General features: G+C 35.7%; 1 protein-coding gene across 1 annotated transcript in view; it reads left to right on the top strand.

Moving 5' to 3' along the window:
• CNTN3 (contactin 3) overlaps positions 1-21,953 on the top strand; it is a 338,845-nt gene that overhangs the window by 271,272 nt on the left and 45,620 nt on the right. Inside the window, exon 13 of the mRNA XM_059390166.1 lies at positions 1,196-1,371. Coding sequence (XP_059246149.1) covers positions 1,196-1,371 — 176 coding nt within the window. The remainder of the gene's footprint in view (positions 1-1,195; positions 1,372-21,953) is intronic.

Here is a 21,953-nt window from a genome sequence, read left to right as displayed (position 1 = left end):
AAAAGTGTTGATAATTTAATCGTACTGTATGTGTTTAAGGAAATTGCGGTGAACAGTAATGTCTATTATAACACCCAACCAGGTATGTTTCCCAAAGAGGAATTTGGTTATATGAATCTGGGTTTGGGGAGAAAGAGGAAGGATGGAGATAAACATTTGGGAGTTGTTAGCATATAGGTATATACTTGAAAAACAAAGAATGACTAAAATCACTGAGGGAGTGAGTGAAGATAAAGAATGAGGAAAAACCAAGGACTGAGCTTGAGGCAGTCTAACATTATGAGATTTAGAAAGAGAAGAGGGACCAGATAAGGAATGACTGGCACGGATGGTTCTAGAAAACAAAGAGAGTTTGGTGTCCCAGAAATCAAGCAAAGAAAGTGAACTGACAGGAAGACAATGATCAAGGGTAGTAAATGCGGCTGAGTGGTCAATTAAGTAAGATGAGATTGGAAAATGTGCCATTGGTTTGCAGCGGGGTGATGACTGGGAACCTTCACGAAAACCAATGGCTTGCGAGGAGCCAGAGGCTAACTGGAGTGGATTAAAGAGGAATTTACTAGAGGAATTGTAGACAACATGCATAAATGATTCTCTCGAAGACTCTTGCTGCAACATGGAGTCGACAAATGAGAAGCAACCATGGAAAAATGGGGCCACAGGAATTTTAATTCACAGTAGATGGGAGGACTGTTAGGAGGATGGGGCAAAGGAAACGTACATGGGCACCCTCGGGAGGGGGGCAACACATTAATTAACATTTTAACTTAGCATCCCTCTCGTAGTACCTGGTCTATATGTCTTTTATATGGTCTTTCAAACGTTTGAGTCTATTTAAATTTTTTTTGCATTTTTGAGTCATTAAAAGTCCATGAGAATTCAGTGGTTTCTATTTCTAACCTCATATTTCACAAAGCAATAAAACTACATTAATATTGATTTTGTAGTAATATTCCAACTCTTGTTTACAGGTGACTTTATTTTTTAACTGATAAATTCTATCAATTCAAATATCCTAATTCTTTTTAACAAGAATTTGTGGATCCGATGACATGTATTACAGATCTGCATAAAAATTTCTCTAGTAATCTTGGAAACTTTTATTCATGTACCCTAAATGATCAGTTTGTGAAAATGATGTCATCAAAATAAAAATGCTAATGTTTTACTTAAACCTTTCTTCTTTTTTTAATAGAACCAACGAGAATCACTTTGGCACCATCCAACATGGATGTCTCTGTTGGCGAAAGTGTCATTTTGCCCTGCCAAGTGCAGCATGACCCCCTGTTAGACATCATGTTCACCTGGTATTTCAATGGGGCCCTCACTGATTTCAAGAAAGATGGATCTCACTTTGAAAAAGTCGGTGGGGTAAGTCGTGCCACTTTCTTCCTGCTATTTATATCACTGGTGGCTCTGACACATTGTCCCTAAAAAAAATATCTGGCCCATATATGATGCTCGAGAAATGTTTGTTCTATGAGTAACTCTGCATTCTCAATTCTGTTGTGATCTAATTTTATTACTGGCATTCCCAAAAAGTGAACACAGTTACTTCAGCCTATAAATTATCATTTTAATTAAAATTGATGTTTATTTCTGTCAAATACATAATGATACATATGACCATGATAATTTTGTCGTTAATACTCCATGGAAGGCAAAGGTTTCATATACAGGTGTCGGTTTTCAACATGACATATTTATTATGAGGTTGAAACAAGTCACATTTGCTAAGTACTCCTTTGTGTCAAGCCAAGAGCTTTATCCACATTAATCCTCAGCATCGCTCTGGGCATTGTCAGTGAGAGTTTTCATTTTACAGATGCACAGACTATGGATTTGAAAACTGTATTGACTTGCTCAGGGTCCCTGAGCTGGTTAGTGTGGACACTAGATTCAAGCCTAAATCTTTATGTGCTCAAAATACAAATATTTTCTTATGCCCCATTCAGCCTCCTCATTTGTGATGGTTCAGTATGAGGAAGAATTACAGAGTTCAAGCAGGAACCTTCACTTTGAGGAGAACCATTAAGAAATGACTCAATGTTGGTGAGCCACACAGACTGACAGGAGCTGGTCGCATAACTGTGAATCCAGAATCACAAGGCCAGTTGGCCTTGAAAACCTGTTTTCACTGACTTTGGAATAGCTTCATTCTGTGTAGCTAAGATGTCAGGGGTGTAGAGTAGAGATCAAGGTGTGTTCTTTGAATGAAAAAAATAAAAACAACAAAAGATGGCCTGATGGACACCTCGGTTGTATTCATTTGACAAAGATTTCATGTTAAATGTATGTACACACAGGTATATCAACCTACTAGGATCATGGGCAACTTAAAAGGATAATGTTATGACTTCAATTGTGTGCCCTGCCAGAAAAAAGATTTGTTCAAGTCCTAAAGCCTAATTGTAAAATAATAGAATATGTTGATTTCTGCTCCTGAGTCCTGCCACAGAGCTCCTAAAACCCTTGGAATTTCCTGGGTGATAGGAATGCTTTTCTTCTAATAAAGTGTCTCTCTGTGGGCTTTGAAACAGCTTGAGGATGAAGGCTGGTTCTTCAGCAGAAGAACCATGATTAGAAGCTTGGAAGTTTTAGCTCTATCACTCATTCTCTGAGAAGAGGAGAAGAGCTAGAGACTGAATTCATAATTGATTGGACCTGTGTGATGAAGTGTCTGTTAAAATACTAAAAGTGTGGGGTTTCGTAAGTTGGCGAGCACATCCACGTGCTGGGAGGGTGGCACACCCCTTCCTAGTACCTCTTCATCCGGGTGTTAATCTTCCTCCTTTATTATATCCTTTATAGTTCACTGGTGCATGTCAGTAAGTGTTGCCCTGAATTCTGTGAGCCGTGCTAGCAAATGACTGAACCTAAGCAGTGGGTCATGGGATCCCCGGTTTACAGCCAGTTGGTCAAAGGTGCAGGTAGCAGTCTGAGCCTTGTAATTGGTATCTAAAGTAGGGGAGAGGATCCTCTGGGACTAAGCTCTTCTTCCCTCGTGGCATCTGAGTTCAGGCAGATAGTTTCAGAACTGAATTACAGGACATTCAACTTGTGTCAGAGGGTTCCTTGGTGTGGATATATATACCTCTGGTATCAGAAGTCTTGTAGTATGTTCTGAGTGTAAGTATGGTAGCTGACAGGAAAGGAGATACAGAAATTTTTTTTAGTTACACCACTAGCTCACAGGGTGACCTTATTTGAAATTAGGGTTATTGAAGATACACTTAAGTTACAGTGACAGAATGAGGCCTGATCCAATAAGACTGATCTCCTTATAAGAGAGAGAGAGATTTGATGACGGGGATAAAGGGATACAAGCTTGGAATTGTAAAATGAGTCGTAGGATAAAAAATACAGCGTGAGAAATATTGTAATAACTGGCTATGGTGACCGAAGCGAACTACAGTTACCACAGTGAGCATTTTGTAATGTATGTAATTGGAAGTTCACTAGGCAGTACACCTGAAACTGATAGAATACTGTTTATGAACTATCCCTCAATAACAAACACTTCAAAGAGGGAAATTTTGGCAAAAACATACAAAGAGAACACTATGAAAAGACACGACACAGAGGGAAGGTGGCAATGTGAAGGCGCAGGCAGAAATCAAAGCTATGCTTCTATAGGCCAGGAAATGTCTGCAGCTTCCAGAAGTTGCAATAGGCAAGGAAGGATCTTCTCCTAGAGATTTTGGACAGGAGCTTGACTTTAGACTTCTGGCCTCTAGAACCACCAGGGGATGAAATTCTGTTGCTTCCAGCTACTCAGTTTGTGTTACTTTGGTACAGCAGACCTAGTAACTAAAATAGATGCTCTCTTAAAAGGGAAAAAAAAAAAAAGGCAGAGTTTCCATACCTAGCACAGTAAAGTACAATTTCATTGTCATTTCTTTTTTCTCTCATCTGGCTTATTTCATTTTAGAAGTTCTAGTTTCCCTAATTATTCTGATTCAAGGCTTTCGAGAACTTCACCAATTGCTACAACCTATTAATATTTCTTTCACGATTATTTTAAATGCCCTTTTTTAAAAAGTCACAGATTTCTTCTGTCGCACTAGGAAAAGGCATATGCCAGTATTCTTAGCCAACTCTACTCCATACCCAGGATTTGTCATTTGCCTTTCTTGGGGGAAGGTAAAGGCAAAGAGAAAAGACTAGAATGTTACTTTCATAAAGTCCCCTTACCAAGTCTGGAAAAGGCTTCTCTTCTACCCCAGCTCTTGTCATAACCTTAATTCTTAGATAAAGAATCTTATTTGAAACATTAGTTACAGGGCACCTGGGTGGCTCAGTGGGTTAAGCCTCTGCCTTCTGCTCAGGCCATGATCCCAAGGTCTTGGGATGGATCCCCACTTCAGGCTCTCTGCTCAGCGGGGAGCCTGCTTCCTCCTCTCTCTGCCTGCCTCTCTGCCTACTTGTGATCTCTGTCAAATAAATAAAATCTTAAAAAAAAAAAAAAAGAAAGAAACATTAGTTACCTTTGCTATCTAATGTAGATAATTGTGTTTTTGATTTAACTGCTGGATCTTAAATTGTTGATGGTGTTTTATCCAATGCAGTGTCCTCCATCTTAACTAATGCTAAAGAAGTATGTAATGAGAGACTTAAAGAAGGGCTCACTTTAGCCTGAGTTAGATTACTGCTTTCTGTAAGAGGAGCTTGGAATAAGGAATATTTGAGCTTTTCGTGTAATTTACCTGCTCCTGCCTTACCTGTAGGTCCTATATAAAGTAGAAAGTCATCTTTTCACCGGAGTCAGGCATCTAAAACATGACATTTCATAAATTAATTCCATCACCTGTTCTTTCTCTAGCACGCTAGTTCATGGCCTGTGAATTTTTTTTTCTGACTTGTGCCATTAGTAACTTAATATTCTCTCATCAGTATAAAACAGGAAGCCATACATGATGACATTTCCCTTAAGCACGGGCAATTAAGTAAATTAGTTTTCCACTGCATGGGAAGGGAATCACACAACAAGTCTCGTTCTCTGATTCTATATTCATTGCAGCATTCACATTAGTACCTGGAAAAGCCTGCTTCTGGATATTTATGTTCCTAGATATATCCCTAGTTTCAAAAGCAGCAAAATGTGCACCAGAAAGTTGCCAATATATGTGGATAATAAGAACCCTAATTTTAATATTTTTTTAAGATTTTATTTATTTATTTGACCGAGAGAGAGACAGTGAGAGAGGGAGTGGGAGCACAAGCAGGGGAGTGGGAGAGGGAGAAGCAGGCTGCCCACCAAGCAAGGAGTTCGATGTGGGGCTTGATCCCAGGAGCCTGGGATCATGACCTGAGCTGAAGGCAGACGCTTGCTTAATGGCTAAGCCAACCAGGCGCCCCAAGAACCCTATTTTTAAAGGGGGCGGGGTAATTTAGAATTGGGAAATCTGGCTTAGAGATTTAAGTGATTCAACCAATTGTCACTGGGATTATATAAGAGGGTATTATTGGACCATACATTGAGTATTCAATATTTATTCATTTATTGTAAAAAAACAAAAACAAAAAACCAACTTTTGGGGACAGTCTACAAACTCAAAAAACTCTAACAGTTTAGATCAGATCCACTGTGTGTGTTTGAACATATGCCTGTCACAGGTTTCTGCACAGTTATACATTGAGAAAAGCTTGTCAAACCAAGTGACTGAAACAAATTGTCCTATGACAGGGGAGGTATGGGTCCAGAGTCAAGCTTCAGCATGGGCCCATGGGACAAATCAAAGTTGTACAAAGAAACCAGCAGTGAAAGAACTCCAGTTTGCCACTGTTTGCCACACAAATCTCAGTTGCAGGCATGTTGTAGGGTAACTGGAAAAACAGGGATTGTGTTCAGATATACAGGACTTCTAGATTCTGATGCTAGTGGACGGTGCCATAGGTGAGTCACTTAACTTTGCTTCCCTCATTTTTTGGTCTCTTTTCACATCAGTTTTTAGTATTTGGCATGTTCCCTCCGACCTTGAGAATTTGCACACATTGATCTCTTCTGGAACACTTTTATTTCTCCATTTCACTATGTCTACATATATTTTATACACACACACACATACAGACACACACACACATATACATATTATTTATATATGTAAGTAGGAATGCATATATTCATATATTCACACTTTAATCTTTTTTTTTTAAAGATTTTATTTATTTATTTGAGAGGGAATGAGAGAGAGAGAGAGAGAGCATGAGAAGGGGGATGTCAGAGGGAGAAGCAGACTCCCTGCCAAGCAGGGAGCCTGATGCGGGACTCGATCCCAGGACTCCAGGATCATGACCTAAGCGACTGCATTCAGCTTAACCAACTGAGCCACCCAGGCGCCCACACTTTAATCTTTTATTTCACATAAATGCATTATAAGAAGAGACATAGGCTTGGGTGCCTGAGTGGCTCAGTCAGTGAAGCGTCAGCTCTTGATTTTGGCTCAGGTCCTGATCTCAGGGTTGTGAGGTCAAGCCCCATGTCAGGCTTTGTGCGGGGCATGGAGTCTGCTTGAGATTCCCTCTCTCCTGATCCCTCTGCCTCTCTCCCCCACTGAAGGAAAAAAAAAAAAGAAGAAGAAGAGACATTAGCTCATCAATATATATACAGTTACATTCTCTTATACTCCTATATTTAACCAACAGAATTCCACTGCATGGACCCAGTGAAAATATAAAAAAATAACAAGAGAGAGAGAGAGAGAATGAGGAGAGATTCCATCAGTCACCCAGTAAAACATCTTTCTCTCCTTTTAAGTATACCTTAGCTTCCAATAGCTTCCAATAACAGGATAAGAGAGATAATAGCCCACAGTTCAAGAGAAACAAAAGAACATCACTAGCTGGGACCTATGTGGCTGGGGTCTAGCAGTTTAAATATAATTTTTAGAACATTCAAGGACAATTTTGACTGGCCTAACAAGCTACCTTTTGGACTCAGACATATTATATGGTGGGGGCTCACTATAAATAGAAACGTTCGAACTGAAACTTAGGAAGAGGTCGCTGTATAATTCTAATGGATGTTTAAATGGATATGCTTTTATAAACTTGATGTGGTGCAGGTGTTTAGAAATGAAAAATGTATAGAGCCAAGCTGTACAGCTTTACAAACATTTTGTGGAATTGGATCTATGATGAATTAGAATGTGTGTGGATAACAGTCACTGGAAGCAATAAGAGGTTTAGCAGTGACTGGTTCAGCGCTGACTGCCATTCATTTGAGTGGCTGGCTTCAGGATGATTTATCTCCCACAGCCCAGGCTCACTCTTGTTACGGCAGCTACTCATGAGCCTCAGGACTTGATGTATTTCCCAGCTTGCGGTGGTAGGAAAGAATATCTTTACAAATAATCCTTTGTGTGTAATAACACAGTTGTGGTCACTTTAACTTGATTTGTTTCATAGAATTATCAGGGTATGAGGACTAAAAGTTTGAAAATAACAGTTCTTTTATAATACAAAAAAATAGTAAAAAAAGGTTTTATATGCATTTTATTTGTTTATTCACTCATTCATTTATTTTAGGGGGTGGGAGGGGCAGAGAGAGAATCTCAACCAGCTCCTCACCCAGTCCAGATCCCAATTCAGGACTTGATCCCACAATCCAGAGATCATGACCTGAACCAAAATCAACAGTCAGATCTTTGACCAGCTTAGCCACCCAGGTGGCCTATATATGCATTTTATATACAGATCTGAGACAAAGCACTCGTTCTAAACACTAGTTGGGGCTATACTCTGAGTTTTTAAACATCTCCTACTTGGAGAGTCTTATAAATTTTATATGTTGCCCAACTTCAAAACATTACCTGACTTGGAATGATCACGAAGAGGATATATTCAGGAAGAAGTCTATAAAAGTGGTGATTAAACCAGAGAAATTACTATTGTCCATTTTGAACACTTCCCTGAAGTCCAGCTCTTTCCAAAAAGCTGTTTAAGGTTGAGAAAACAAGTATTCTACAATACTTATGGAAAAAGGGAAGTGCACAAAACAGTTGAAGTTGAGTTTATTTCCCTAACTCATCATTTGCTCAACCAGGCATACAGAGTCTCTGTTTCTTCTTAAAGTGTGATTGGCACCCCAGGGCTTATTCATGAAGTGAAGTGTTTATTGAGATGAATGGTCCAAATCTACCCCTAGTGGAGACTTGGTAAGGTTTAAATTTATGGGAAGACGGGCAGAAGTCAAACCAAGTAACATGTACCTTGAACTAAAAGCCCATAAAGATATCAGAGTTAAAACAAATACCAAGGCTATGAATAAAAGGATGTACGTGAAAAGATATGCAAATATTTATCAGTCAAATGCAACAAAAAAGAGAGAATAACAAGTGTTACTTTGTAAAAAGATCATAATAATTCAAGGCAAATCTTAAGAGTAAAAAGGGTAAGTACTTTTTGAAAAGGTTTGCTCTGTCATGAAGATATAATAATCGTAAACTATAATGCTCAAAATAATATACCATTAAAATATATCAAGTCAAAAGCAAAGAGAAAAATGAGAAACAAAATTGGTATATAGTTCCAAGAGCTCTTCTTTTAAGTGCCAACAGATCAGTTTACCAAAATTAGAAAAAAACAATTTTGATGCTCTATTATAATGGGAGAAACAAACACATATAAAAATTTTCCATACAAATAGAAAATAATGCATTCCTTTTCATTCTTTTCACGCCCTCATAAAACTTAGAAAAGAACTGTTATATATAAAGGAGAGGGAAGTACAAACTGGATAATGTCAAAAAGCAATGGATAATCTCTAGAATGTATCAGTGAAGAATAATGATAAAACTGAAATTAGAAATGAGAAAGAGAATAGCAGATAATAAAGAAATATTTTGAAATGGCATTCCATGTTGAAATCATATATATTTAATGGAATTCAGTTAAGTGGAACATTTCTGGTAAAATAGAAGTAATCAAAACTAATAAGATCTAGGAAACCTAAGTAGATCCACTAAGTTTGCAAACATGTAAATCAATAGCCACCAACTTCACCCTCCCCCACCAAAAAAGGATATTAGGGACAGATAATTTTACTGTTTTTTTTTTTCAAGTTTTCAGGAACCAGATAAATATTTTGTTATATAAACTATTTGACAATGTAAAAAGTTCAAAAATCTTTTCAATTTATTTTTTTGGAGCTAACATACTCTTAAGAACAAAATCTAGCAAGATAGCAAATAATTGGTAGATATAAATTCATCTCATGAATATAGTGTGAAAGCCTCAATGACATTTTGTCAAATAAGATTGAGCATTATATTAAAATAATGATAATGACCCTTTGAAAACTACATGGGGATGTTCTGGCCAATGTGCCTGCATCATATCAATAGATCTAATAAAATAGACCACAGTATTCTCAATAGGTATTTAAAAGACTTTGAATAAAATTAATGACCTATTGTAGAAACAAAATGCTTCCTCTACATCCCAAAAATGTCTTTAAAGGGAAGTGCCAGGAATACTTTTATTTAAATCAGCAATAAGATAGGAAACATACAAATACCATTACTTTAAAAACATTTGGAAATGTTTGGACAAACAGTGGGGTTTAAACAGGAATAAATGACTTAACTCTGAAAATAAGGAAGCATAGTTACCATGATTTGAGGACAGAATGATATTTGAGCTACTCAAGATCCAATAGTATCAACTCTTAAGTTTTTAAATAGTGAGAGTTCAGTCAACTGCTTAGATACAAGATAAATTTCCAAAAAAAAAGAAGATAGCTTTTTTATGTACCAACAGTAATAGAAAAGAAAGTATAGTAGAACAAAAAAACTACCTGAAAAGATAAAATATATGTTAATTTGTATTAGGATGCAAGACCTAAATAAAGCTTTAAATACTTTGTTAATATGAATGAGTAGGTGGGTGGATGGATGGTTGGTTGGATGAGAAGAAAGAAAAAGAATCACAAAATTTTGGTGCTCCTGGCTGAAATAAAGCAGCTGTGTATTTTGAGGCTTTTAATTTTTCTTAGATTTTTCCATGGTTTTAAAATAACCAACAATCTGATTCCAGTTTAAATAAGTCTGACAGTATAAGAGTAAGAAATAGGTTAGAAAAAGAATAGTTAATAGTATTTTGAAAGAAGAATAGTGAAACCTTATTCTATAATTTCAGAGTTTTCTGGGGATTCCCTGCTTAGGCAAGGAATTGCTGGATTTGATAAGAATTATCTATGTTCATCATTAAAAAATATGAATTCAGAATTCCAACTTTTAAAACCTATTTCATTCTCTTATGAACTGTTGATCTTTATCTCTCTTTGCCTGAGTTTCTCCTCTGTAAAACTGAGATGATAACAGTATCTTATTTAGATAAATATGTATATCTATATATATCTTTTATATATCTATATGTATCCTTTTTATAGCTACCTGTCTATCTGTATAAAGCACTTAGAACAACAGGTTAGTTCTTGTTATTACTGTTACTACGGTGAGCAGTAATGATAGCTTAGTCTCTAAATTGTCCTCCAGGAAAGATGCAGCAATTTATGTTCCTATCAGCAGAACATGAGGGTGCTTATTACCCCAAATCCTTTCCCATACCTATTTCTCTTCATTTTTATAAAAGTTTTTTGCCAAACATGGTTGAAAAGTGATATCTCATTATCACCAACTTTTCATTTCTCAGATCAATAGTGAGCTTGAGAAACTCTCTGTTCATTTATTAACATTTTAGATATCACAGAAATATTTAGAATTATAACTGACTCCCCCAAATCAAGACATTTGGGAGTTTACTACTTACTCTTGTGAAATGGAAGATTACCTCTGCAGGGAAAAGAGAGAAAAAATTATCTTTTTATTTCTAGATAGAAAATTGATAAAATCCACCTACTTGGATTATTATGTAGAAGAATATTCAAAAACATTTTTAAAAGATTGTATTGATTGATTTCAGAAAGAGAGAGAGCAAGCATGAGCAGGGAGAGGGGCAGAGAGAGAAGCAAACTTCCAGCCATGCAGGTGCCCCCCAAAATATTTTTCTTTTTATCTGACGATAGGGAATGATTTTCAGAAGTTAAGAAAACAAAACACAGGCAGCTCAAAGACAACCATTAAGCCAAAAAGATGTATTTTATTTTTGTCAGAGACAAAGCAGTAAAATTGACATTTGTGTATATCAGATTTTCATCTCATCTATGTCATGTGTCCATTAAACAGGGTTTTCCTGAGGTCACAGCAGAAAATTGTTCCCATAGATATAAACTCACAGTATGTACTGACATTTCCTATTTTAGGATATGATATAGGCTTATTTCATAAATAGCAAATCTGTATCCTTTATTCATTTCTCTTGTTGGAATTCAGAACTTTGTCTAACAGATTTGCAGTAGGTCCTTATGTATTCAAGCTATTGATTATATCTTAGTTTATGCACTGGGAATATCTTCTTTCAGTATGTCACTTTTCTGCTGTTTATCATTCATAAAAGTTTTCAGTTTCACATAGTCAAAAAACCAATATTCTTTTCCTATGAGTTTTCATAAACTTTTCCTGGATTTCCCACAAACTGAGAATTTGAGGGGAGATATGGAGAAGACTTTGGAATGACTGTTCTTTGGATAGTATGTTAGAAAAAAAAATGGGGATGTGTCATGGGGAGTAAAACTTTGGAGGAGATGCAGATATTTAAAGAAAACTTTGGAAAGATTTTGCTGTGAATTTCATCTTGTACACCTACAATTTTAAATAAAATTGCATCACTCCACTTGGGAGATGACTTTTTCTCCTGGGAAAAGGGCATCAGTTGTTGTCTTAGTGCATAATGGGATTCCACCCCTCCTGTTAGTAAGTCTTGAGTTCAGTAGTGTCAGTCCTCCAGTTTAGTGCTTCTCCTTCAGTTTTGAATAGGTTATTCTGGGTCTTCTATCTTTTCATGTAAACTTTAGATTCACTTTATCAGTATTCATGCACTAATTTGCTTGGATTTTTTAATTGAAATTGTGTTCTATACATCAATCGGGGGAAAAACTGACATTCACAATATTGAATGTTCCTATCCATGAACATAGAATATCTATACATTTATTTAGTTTTTTTGATATCTTTCATCAGAATTTTATAGTTTTCCTCATATAGTTCTTATATCTATTTTGTTAGATTTATACTTAAATATTTCATTTTTTGAATGCCGTACAAATGGTAATGTGTTTCAATTTCAAAATCACTTGTTCATTACTGTTAAATAGGAGAGAAGTTGACTTTTGTATATTAACCTTGTATCCTGCAACATGGCTATAATTGCTTATTTCCAAGCATTGTGTTTTATTGATTCTCAGATTTTCTACATAGATAATCATATCATCTGAGAAAAAAGATGGTTTTATTTCTTTCCAATCTGTATACCATTTATTTATTTATTTATTTACTTACTTATTTTTTGTTATTGAATTACTAGGATTTCTAGTAGTGTTAAAGAGTAGTGATGAAGGGGAACATCCTTGTCTTGCTCTTGATGTTAGCAGGAAAGCTTTAAGGTTCTCACCACTAATTATGTGAATTATAGTTATTTTGTAGATGTTCTCTATCAAGATGAGGAATTTCCCCCATTCTTTGTTTGCTGAGAGTTCTCATCATGAATAGGATTTTCTTCCTTTTTCCCTTCCTTTTTTCTTCTTTCCTTTTCTTTCTTCCCAGTGTTTCTACCCAACTATATTTCCTTCCTTCCTTCCTTCCTTCCTTCCTTTCTTTCTTTTCCTTTTTTTCTTTCCTTCCTTTCTCTCTCTCTCTCTCTCTTTCTTTCTTTCATTCTTTCTTTCTCTCTCTCTTTCTTGTTCATCAAATGCTTTTTCTGCATCTGTTGATATGATCATGTGATTTTTTCCTTCCCCCACCCCACCCCCCACTGTACCAAAGCTGGTTTGTGTCACCAGTTGAGTATGGCAAAATTGATGTTATGGTGCTTTTTTTTTTTTTTAAGTTTTTATTTAAATTCCAGTTAGTTAACATACAGTATAATATTAGTTTCAGGTGTACAATACAATAATTCAGCACTTCCATGCATCATCCATTTCTCATCAGAGGTACCCTCCTTGAAATGTAAACCACCCCCTCCCCATCATCCTCCCTTCTGGTAACCATCGTTTGTTCTCTATATAAAAAGCTTCTGCACAGTGAAGGAAAAAAAGTCGGCAAAATTAAAAGGCAACTTACGGGATGGGAGAAGATATCTGCAAAAGATATATGCGATAAATGCTTAGATTCCAAAATAGATAAAATCTTATAAAACTCCACTCCCAAAAAGTGAATAATCCAATTAAAAATGGGCAGAAGAAAGAAACAGACATTTTTTGAAAAATTTTTCTTAATCAGAATCTTGCCATAATGGATTACATTAAATGATTTTCAAATATTGAACCAACCCTACATAAGTGGAATAACCCCACTTGGTTGTATTTTCTAAATTTTTATACATTACTGGAATTGATTTGCTAATACTTTGTTGTAGATTTTTATGTATATGTTCATGAGAGATATTGGCCTGTAGTTTTCTTTTATTGCAATGTCTTCATCTGATTTCAGTATTAATTAGGGTAATGCTGACCTCAGGAAATGAGTTGGGACAAGCTCTCTTAGCTTTTATCTCTTGTAAGAGATTGTAGAGACTTGGTATAATTTCTTCCTTAAACGTTTGGTAGAATTTTCCAGTGAAACCATCTGGGTCTTTTGCTTTCTGTTTGGGAACATTATTCATTATGAATTATTAATTAAATTTCTTTAATAACTTAGTTCTGATATGTATTTTGGTAGAATGTAACTTTCATAGATTTGGCCATTTCATCTAGGTAATCATATTGGTGGACACAGAATAATTCATAGTATCCCTTTGCTAGCACTTTAATGTTATAGAATCCATAGTGGTACCTCTTCTTTCGTTTGGTAATTTGTGTTTTATTTTTCTTTTCTTAATTAGTGTGACCAGAGGTTGATTAATTTTATTGATCTTTTCAAAGAATCAGTTTCTGGTTTCATTGATTTTTCTTTATTGATTTGATGTTTCAAATTTCATTGCTTTCTAATCTTATTATCTTGTATCATCTACTTACTTTTGAATTATCTCTTTTTTAGTTTCTTAAGATTGAAATTTAGATTATTGATTTTATATCTTTTTTCTTTTCTAATATATGCATTTAATGCTGGAGATTTCCCTCAAAGTTTTTGCTGTCTCTATATCCCATAAACTTTGATAAATTATATTTTCATTTGTATTTAGTTCAAAATATTTCTAAATTTCTCTTGAGATGTTTTCTTTGACCTACATGTTATTCAGAAGTATGCTGTTTAATATCAAGTATTTAGGGATTTTCCAGCTCTCTTCACCTATTTCTTCGATTTATACCAATTCACTTTTCCTTTCCTTCTCCTAATGTCCTCCATGTTATTCCTTATGCTCTACATGTAAGTGAAACCATGTGATAATTGACTTTCTCTGTTGACTTATTTCACTCAGCATAATCTCCTCCAGTCCCATCCATGTTGATACAAAAGTTGGGTATTTATCCTTTCTGATGACTGCATAATATTCTGTTGTATATATGGACCATATCTTCTTTATCCAAGAAGGGCATCTTGGCTCTTTCCACAGTTTGGTGATTGTGGTCATTGCTGTTATGAACAATGGGGTGCTTATGACCCTTCTTTTCACTACATCTATATCTTTGGAGTAAACACCCAGTGGTGCAATTGCAGGGTCAGAGGGTAGCTCCAGTCATTTTATTATTAGTGTTAGCATAGCATATTTTTTCCACCTACATATTTTAATCTATATGTGTCATTATATATATTTTAATTATTTTTATTAACATATAGTATATTATTTGCCCAAGAGGTACAGGTCTCTGAATCATCAAGCTTACACGTTTCAGAGCATTCACCATAGCCCATACTCTCCCCAGTGTCCGTAACCCAGCCACCATATCCCTACCCTCCCACCCTCTGGCAACCTGTGTTATTATATTTAAGTGAGTTTCTTATAGACAATATTATGTTGATTCTTGTTTTTAATTCACTCTATCTCTATTTTTTACTTGGTATATTTAGAACATTGACATTTAAGGAGATTATTGATAAGGTTGGATTAATATCTATCATGTTTCTTCTGTTTTCTTCTTGTTGCCCTTGTTCTTTGTTTCTGTTTTTAACCTTCCATATTTTCCCTACCTTTTGTTGTTTTAATTGAGCATTTTATATGATTCCAGTCTCTCTCTCGCTTCTTAGTATATCCAATTATACAATTTTTTTAAATAGGGTCTTTTTTTTTTTTTTTAAAGATTCCACTTATTTATTTATTTGACAGACAGAGATCACAAGTGGGCAGAGGGGCAGGCAGAGAGAGAGAGGAAGGGAAGCAGGTTCCCCGCTGAGCAGAGAGCCCAATGCGGGGCTCCATCCCAGGATCCTGGGATCATGACCCGAGCCGAAGGCAGAGGCTTTAACCCACTGATCCACCCAGGTGCCCCCAATTATACTATTTTTTAAGTAACTATCCTAGACTATGCAATATATATTTACAACCAATTGCATTCTACTTTCAAATAACTGTGTACAGCTTCACTTGTAGTGAAGGTACCTTTTAATAAAAAATATTACTAATTCTTTCCTCCTATCCTTTCTATCATTTCTTTCATTTCATATAGACATTATATCTACATTTATATATAAAATCAAATTCACTTTGATAACAGTGTTTTGAACAAACTGTTAACAGATCTATCAAGAAAAAGCAGAATAAAAGTCTTTACTTTACATTTACTTATTTATTCTCTGATGCTCTTTCTTTCTTTATGAAAATCTAAGTTCCTGACCTCTGTCATCTTGCAAGGCAGGTTACTGGAACAAATTTCCTTAATATTTTTTATTGCTTGAGAAAAGTATATACTTCTCCTTTTACTTTTCAGAGTTCTGAATTCTAGAGTGATGAGTTTTTTCTCTCAACAGTAAATATTTCATTTGATATGTTTTCTTGCTTGCTTCATTTCTGAGGAGACATTGGATATAAGTCTTATTTTCGTTCCTCTGTACATAAAGTGTTTTTTCCTTGGGCTTCTTTCAAAATTCTCTTTGATTTCTTTTGAGGTTTGAATATGATATGCCTGTGTGTAGTTTTTATGGCATTTATCCTGCTTGATTTTCTATGAGCTTATTGGATCTGTGGTTTGGTATCTGACATTAATTTGGGGAAATTCTAAGTCATTTATGCTTCAAATATTACTTCTTCTCTCTTTCTCTTTTTTTCTCCTTCTGATATCCCCATTAAGTGTATATTACAACTTTTTAAATCATCCTATAGTTCTGGAATATTTTTTCTCAGCCTTTTTCTCTTTTATTTTCAGTATTGCAAGATTTGATTGTCATATTTTCAAGCTCAGAGATTGTGTTCTCAGCCATGTCTAGTCTACTAATGATCCCATTAATTTTTTAAATTTCTGTCAGTGTTTTTGATCTCTAACATTTCTTTTTTATTTTTTCTTAGAATTTCCCTTTCTCTGTTTTCATTGTCCATCTATTGTGCATATTGCCTGCTTTTCCATTAAATCCCTTAGCATATTAATTGTTCCTTTAAATTCTTGGTCTGATAATTCCAACATTCCTGCCATATTTGGTGCCTATTCTGCTCTTTTTTGCCTTTTGATGTACCTTGTCATTTTTTGTTGAAAGGCAGATGGTGCACTAGGAGGAAAGAAGGCCAGTAAATTGGTCGCTGCTAATGCAGTATAAGGTGTGGGGGAAGGGAAAGCATTCCATAATCCTGATTAAGTCTCATTCTTTTGGTGAGGTTGTTCTCCTGGACTGTGAATTTCACCTGTGCTTCTTCTTCCTCTCCCCCATTTGATGGGATGTCTGCAGGGCTTGAAGTTGTCCATTTCTGTTCCCCATGTTGAACGTGAGAGGGAGCTGGATTTGGGTCTTCCCCCAGAAGAGGTATTTGTCTCTGATAAAAACCCCAGCCAGGTAGGCCCTGGTAAAATAGTTTTTCCTGAAAGCAAGCTTTGTTAAGAACAAAGTGCTTTGGCTTATTTCAACCTAATGAATGATTCTTGTTCCCTTCCCCTGCCAGAAACACAGGGGGATTTTCCTCCAGTAGTCAGTGTGGTGACCTCGAAGAACTCATGGAGTAACAGCTCATAGAAGTGTGGGGAACCCACTACAGTTGTTCCCTGGAGTTCCCCGTAGCTCTCAGGCTTGTCCACAGTGACCCAACAGCAATTCATCAGTTACAGTTCAGGTTTCTCTACCCCCACGACTGGCTCCTGAGCAAGTTTCTGCTCATAAATTAGTATTCTCTGTATTTACCTGTTTTTTAATTTTTGTTTTTTTCCAAGTTTGGGAGACAGTGATTCTCTCTATGACCTCATTTCTATACCAGATCTAACATAAGGTGTTGATTTTTCAGTTCATTCAACTTTTTACTTGCTTTTAAAACGAACTGATGTTAAGCTCCTTATACACGGCCTGAAAACCAGAAGTCAGGGTAGCTGGTACATTTTTTAATTGGGTTATTTGCCTTTTTTTTATTGGATTGTAATTGTTCATGCTGGCTTAGATTTTATGTCCCAATTTCAGAAAGAAAATCATTTTACTTTGCAAGACATAATATTTATTTATACTATTTAATTGATCTGAACCTAAATAAGAAAGTAAAGAATAAATGGTTCCTTTGGGACAGTTTAAATTTTTAGACAAAAATTGGAAATTTTAGGTGTTTTTTTTATTACAGTAAACACTCTTATTCTTTAGTATTTCTTATACTGACTCTAAAGTTTTAGATCATAATCTTACCAGAAAAAATAGCTAGTGATAGTCATATTTGACATTAAACCTTGTCTTTTTTCTTAATCTTCTTCAGTAAGACTTTGAGATGAAAACCTACACTTCTGAAGTATTGGGATAACTGTTGGAATACATTGGTCTGCTGTTGTAATAAACACAGTGAGATTTCTTTTTGAACACTTCTCTTGGGAGATGGCATAATTTTATTCTCTCTGACTGCTTAGGAGTCCCTTTTTCTGACTCGCAGAGGCTAACGACATAAAAGGAAGGGTGTCCAAGCAAGGGTTATTGTAGTTGTAGTTGCTGTTGTTGTTTTTAACCTATTTTGGGTCCTGGGTATAGCCGCTCAAAACAACCTCACAAGGATAAATTTTGGTGAGTAAATACCCCAAACTCACTGTTCCCTCTCCCTCAGATTTCCTGATGGGTGGAACCCAAGGAAACGGCAGAGAATGAAGGAACGATTTTATATGTAGTACATACAGGTCAGCTACCAAAAAAAGAGATAGTATTGTACATACAGAGATTTCTGGAGGAGTATAGCCAACCACGTTTCCAAGATAGCTGTAACAACATCCCTTATCAACTTGCTCTTCTTTAGAATGACTTTGACACTGCTCCCCACTGAGTGATGAAATCTATGTCTCCTACTTTGAAACCTAGTCCTTTATGACTCCTTGAGCAGTAAAAAAGAGCAGGAGTGATGCTATGTGATTGCTAAGGCTAGCTCGTAAAAATGCATGCATTTCTATCTTGTTCCATCAGCACAATTTCTCTTGGAATCCAGCCACCATAATATGAGGAAGCCCAAGCACACTGTGGAGAGGTCTACCTCAAGAGGAACTAAAGTCCCCAGCCCACAGGTATGGCTGAATTCCCAGCCAGCAGCCCACCTCAACTTACCAGTCATGTAAATGGGCTTTCTAGTCCCCTGCGAGCCACCCTGGCTGATGAGACTTAGAGCAGAGATGAACTTCCCCCACTGATCTCTGCTTAAATCACACAATCCAGAGTAGAATAAATGATCATTGTTATTTTAAGCCACTAACTTTTAGATAATTTATTACATAGCAATAATAACTAAAACTACAAGCAAATGTAAGACATTTGGCACAGCTTAGTCAAGTTTCCATGAAATGACTTTTTATTCCTGTGTATGAAAAAGTCTTATTCTTATATACTAGCCTTTCATTCTACGAGGGACAAATGTCTCTTACTAAATTTTAAGCTTATAATATAAGGATTTAAAAAGAGAGAAAGATCTATGAGTTAAATTACTAATCAGGGTAGTCACATGACTTAAAATACTTTCATTCGGTGTCAGAATTATTCCTAAATCCAGAGAAATCCTAGAGTAATTCATGTTGAATAACATTAAGTTTCTGTATGAATCTAGAGAAATGTATCAGCCTGTTGAATTATTTGCGTCTATTTTTTTTTAATTATGGTAAACATACCAAGACAGTCTAATTGTAAGGAAATGTGTCTTGAAACGGTACCTGTTTCAAATACTGGCTTTCTCACCCGTACTCTATGATTAAAATATGTATAGGATTGCTGTTCTTAGCTTATGAGCCCATCAGCAAACAGCCTAACTTAACGATTTTCTCATGCACTTACTAGTTGCAGAATTTTAGAGTTAGGAATAGATGTGAGTGATTATTTAGAGCCTAAATAATGTGATTATTTATAAAAGAAGTGAAGATGATGAATGGAACATCTCAGGAGGTATCATGAGTGTTGACCCCGATTGCTCATTAGAATCAGGTAGAGGGTCTACATTTCCTAGTCCATTCTGATTTAATTGTTCTGGGATGTGAACTAGGCATTTCTGATATTGATATCTATATATCTATATCTATATATATATATATATATATATATATATTTAAAGACGTTTCAGGTAAATTTATTGTCTAGTCAGCATGGAGAACTGCTGGGTGTAGTGAACTGTATAGCCCCATGTTTTGCAAAGCACAGACCACATACCAATAGGCAGTATTAAATAAGGTAGAATGAGAGATCTATTCTATTTTTATTTTCGTTTCAATCATATAGGTTAAATCAAGGAGAATGTTTCAATATGGCATTCGGTTTGTCACTAATGGTTCTCTAATAGTAGCTAATCTCCCCTTTTAACTGAGAGAGCAAAGGTCTCGGTCTCAGAGACTTTGAATGTGTCCAGCTAATGTCCATTTACATTATTTTGGACAGTGTTCTTTGCACTGTTTTCCATTTGTATTCATTTTGGCGGGTAACTATTATTTTGGTTAACAGTTTCCCATTTAAGATGAAGACGTACATTTTCCATATAAATGTAAGTCTAAAAAATTTATAATTTTGAGAAAAAAATAAGAGTTTTTGTACTGGGATATGGCAACATACAATTGTGGAGGTACAACTCTATTGAAACACGGGTTAAAATTGCTGTGAGAACAAAGATGAGGCATCCTGATGCCACAGATTCTTAGGTAGATACTCCATCTGCCTAACACCATCCAGAAAAGAAATGTCCCATGCTGTTAATAAGAACTTGATGTTGCGATAGAAAAGCTGATCCCTTTATAGCAAACTGGTATTGGACACAATGTAAAATATGCATAAAGTACCTTTGACTGAGTTTTTATCATTTTTGTGTGTGTCACTCTTCCAAAAATAGTTACGATGGAACAGGCTGGGACTCTCAATCCAGTAAAGGAGCAATTACTCCAGTTTATTGCTATCAAAGAATATACTACAAATTTTGATATTAGCAGACTCCTATTACCTGCCTTTCAGTCTCACCTGTTTGGATAAGCAAGCATTGGACAGCTTCAGATGAAGTTCTTAGTCAACGAAACTAAGACTGTTTAGTATTAGGACCTTTTTTTCATGTTTCAGTGGCTTCTAATTATTTCTTTTCCTTGGATGAACAGCATACATTTGCAATGGAATTGACCTTGCTGCAGCTGTTTTGGGTTGGTGGGGGGCAAGTGTTGATTTGGTTGATCAGAGATATAGGTCTACCAGCAATTCCTTCAGAGACATTGACAGAGGAAAACACCACCCAGGCTCCAGAAGGCACCAGCAGGTTTGACTGCTTTCAAGGCACCTGCATATGATTTGCATGCTGTGTCAGGATTTGGAAGGCAACCCAGTGATGGGTTGAATGATTTATATTGGAATCTATGCAGTAACAGGCTGTGGGAAGTGACAAAAAGGAGGAGGACCACCTATACAACCTTGCCTTCCAAATAGTCATCAAAGGCTTTTTTTCCACCCCTTAAACTGAAAAATTATGCTTCTTGGCAGTCCAGCAGCAGCATTTACATTGAGAGTGCTTACTAGGGAATTAGTTTTTTGCTGATAATTTTTTATACGGCAAGTTTATGCTACATTTGCTCCATTCAAGAGGTTTCCTGAGTTCTAAGGTTTATTTAATTCCTTGATTTTTAGCATATGTTAGATATCACAGTGTACTTTCAGCCTACCCATAATTATTAATGATCTGCTTATTTATTTTCACCTGGCATGGCTTATCATATCATGTACTATTTAGCATTTACCCCCCTACCCAGGGCAGAGTAGGTTTTAAATTATATTAAAAAATCCATTAGCATCATCATCTAAGAAAATATAGGGAAAAAGTTAATAAACTCCTCTTCTATTTCATTTCATGCACACTGAATTTTCTTTAGCGTTTATTTCAAAGATGATTTGGCTTATACACCCATTTACTGTTTATACCTGTAACGTGTTCTGGAAATGGAATTTTTCCCTGGGAGACACCTATATCATTAGATGAGCAAATAATTGGATAATCAAGTAAATCTAGTGAAACTTAAAAAAAATTTTTTTTAAATAGAAGAAACTCAAAGTTTTATTGTCATCAAAGTATAAATATGAACTTGAAACTATCTACAGTGAACTTTATATTTTCTGGGGACAAATGAACAATTTGTGGATTAACTATACCCCTGATATCCTCTCTCCCCTCATACTCCCAAATAGACTATGTTCTCACCTGCCTTAGAGTCTTTGTATATGTTTAAGTGCCCTAGTACAAATCATTTTTTAGAACCCTCTTTTATTAGATAGCTTGTACTCATGTTGCAAATATCAGCTCAACTATTAATTCACCAAAACTCCAGAAAATCATAGTTTCTTCTATGTGCTTTG

This window comes from Mustela nigripes, chromosome 2 (assembly GCF_022355385.1).
Source record: "Mustela nigripes isolate SB6536 chromosome 2, MUSNIG.SB6536, whole genome shotgun sequence".
Lineage (NCBI taxonomy): Eukaryota > Metazoa > Chordata > Mammalia > Carnivora > Mustelidae > Mustela > Mustela nigripes.
The sequence above is the reverse complement of the archived record's forward strand: the minus strand, read 5'-3'. Positions and strand labels throughout refer to the sequence as shown.